The sequence below is a fragment of the Bison bison genome, unplaced genomic scaffold (genome assembly GCF_000754665.1).
Source record: "Bison bison bison isolate TAMUID 2011002044 unplaced genomic scaffold, Bison_UMD1.0 scf7180017864267, whole genome shotgun sequence".
NCBI classification, from domain to species: domain Eukaryota; kingdom Metazoa; phylum Chordata; class Mammalia; order Artiodactyla; family Bovidae; genus Bison; species Bison bison.
This window is the reverse complement of record NW_011494839.1, coordinates 1,729,557-1,731,158: the sequence shown is the minus strand read 5'-3', so window position 1 is coordinate 1,731,158 and position 1,602 is coordinate 1,729,557. Positions and strand designations below refer to the sequence as shown.

General features: G+C 64.8%; 1 protein-coding gene across 1 annotated transcript in view; it reads right to left on the bottom strand.

Annotated features, from left to right (window-relative positions):
- Positions 1–1,134, bottom strand: part of TCF24 (transcription factor 24) — a 9,333-nt gene extending 8,199 nt beyond the window's left edge. Inside the window, exons 1-2 of the mRNA XM_010848489.1 lie at positions 885–1,134; positions 2–91 (exon numbers count right to left, since the gene is read on the bottom strand). Coding sequence (XP_010846791.1) covers positions 2–81 — 80 coding nt within the window. The 5' untranslated portion in view covers positions 82–91; positions 885–1,134. The remainder of the gene's footprint in view (position 1; positions 92–884) is intronic.
- Between the last annotated feature and the right edge of the window lie 468 nt (positions 1,135–1,602).

Sequence of the window (1,602 nt, the reverse complement as noted above, 5' to 3'; positions counted from 1 at the left end):
CAAGTCTCGGACTGCGACTACCGGGGGCGCGGGCTCGCTGCTGGAGATCAGGGGGCTGCCTGCGGGGCCGCCGCGGTCCATAGCGGCTTCCCTGCAAAGGACCGAAGGCGCGGTGAGGCCGCGGCGCTGGTCGAGCTTAGCCCGGATGGGAGCGCAGCCCTCTCGCTCCCCCTGCGCACCCCGCCCCAGCATCCGATGTGGCTCCGGGCCATCTCAGAGTTGAGCACCTTTTGATTGGGGCACTTTTGCCTTCCGGGGTCTGGGGAGAGTGGCGGGGCCCGAGGATTCCTAGACTGGTTAGAAGGCTCAGGAGGGCCCCGGTACCAACCAGCCTTGTGTGCTGTGCTTAGTCGCTCAGTCGTGTCCGATTCTTTGCGACCCCGTGGACTGTAGACAACCAGGTTCCTCTGTCCATGGGAATCTCCAGGCAAGAATACTGGAGTGGGTTGCCATTTCCTTCTCCAGGGAAATCTTGACTCAGGAATCGAACCCAAGTCTCCGCATTGCAGGCGTATTCTTTATCGTCTGAGCCACCAGGAAAGCCCAACCAGCCTTACTTTCCACCAACAATTTAGTCAAGAGGGCTACGATACTGGGAGAAGGAAGATTTCAGGTTCAGAACTTGTTCGCGCGTCTGGATTATTAGCCTGCCCATCCCGCGGGAAAGATGGAGCGGGTCAACTCGTAGAGCACGCCGTGGCCCGCGGTGCCCGCGCCGGCCGCCCTCGCATTGTGCGCTCCGGAGGCTCGGGGTCCCCAGGGGCGACGGCAGGAGCCCAGGGTGGTTTCTGCCAGAGGGACCTGTGACCTCATCTCAGACTAAGGCACCCACCACCCGTCCAAGTCCGGGAACTGCGAGGCAGGGGTCGGACTCGGGTCCTCACCTTTCCTGTAGGGGCTGTGCGGGGTTCGGCTCCGCTGCTCGGGAATTGAAGCGTCTAGCCGGGTCTGCGTGGCCTGGACCGCGCGGGTCACTCCATCTTCGTCCAGCGGATCGGGTGCGCCTTTTATGCGGGCTCGTGCGAGGCGAAGACTGCTTGTGGGCCAAGCTAGGCGCCGGATCACCACGGCAGGACCCGCCGACGTCCTCTGGCACCTGTGGTGCTGTGCTGTGGGGCTGCGTGCTCCGGGAGCCTCTCTGCATCGGGAGACTCATTAATCAAACCGTCCGGCGGGGCGGGGCCATAAGGGGCGGGGCGTCTTCCTGACCACGCCCCCGCGTTCAGGTTCTCCCCCAGGTCGGGCCCCGAGCGTGGTACGTCAAGCGCCCGCTGGGTTGGCGGCCGGCGGGGCCGCAGTCACGGCCTGGGCTCTAAGGACCCCAGCGCGGCATCGCGAGTTACCTTGTCTCGCCGTGAGCCTTCCGCCTCGGGCCCAGGCTGAGCCCCGGGCGTCTTCCAGATCCGCGCCGGGCCGAGGCGCGAAGGTGGCCGTTCTGTGGAACGCGCCTTAACTTTCGGTGAGGAAGTGTGGCGTGTGCCTCCTCGACGCGCTCACAGTTTGCTCCACCACAATGTCAACGTCTCCTGCCGTCTTGACTGCTTGAAGCGTAGTCCCGCCGCCTCGGGACTCCGCGACCAGTGTATTGAGCCGCCCGGAGGT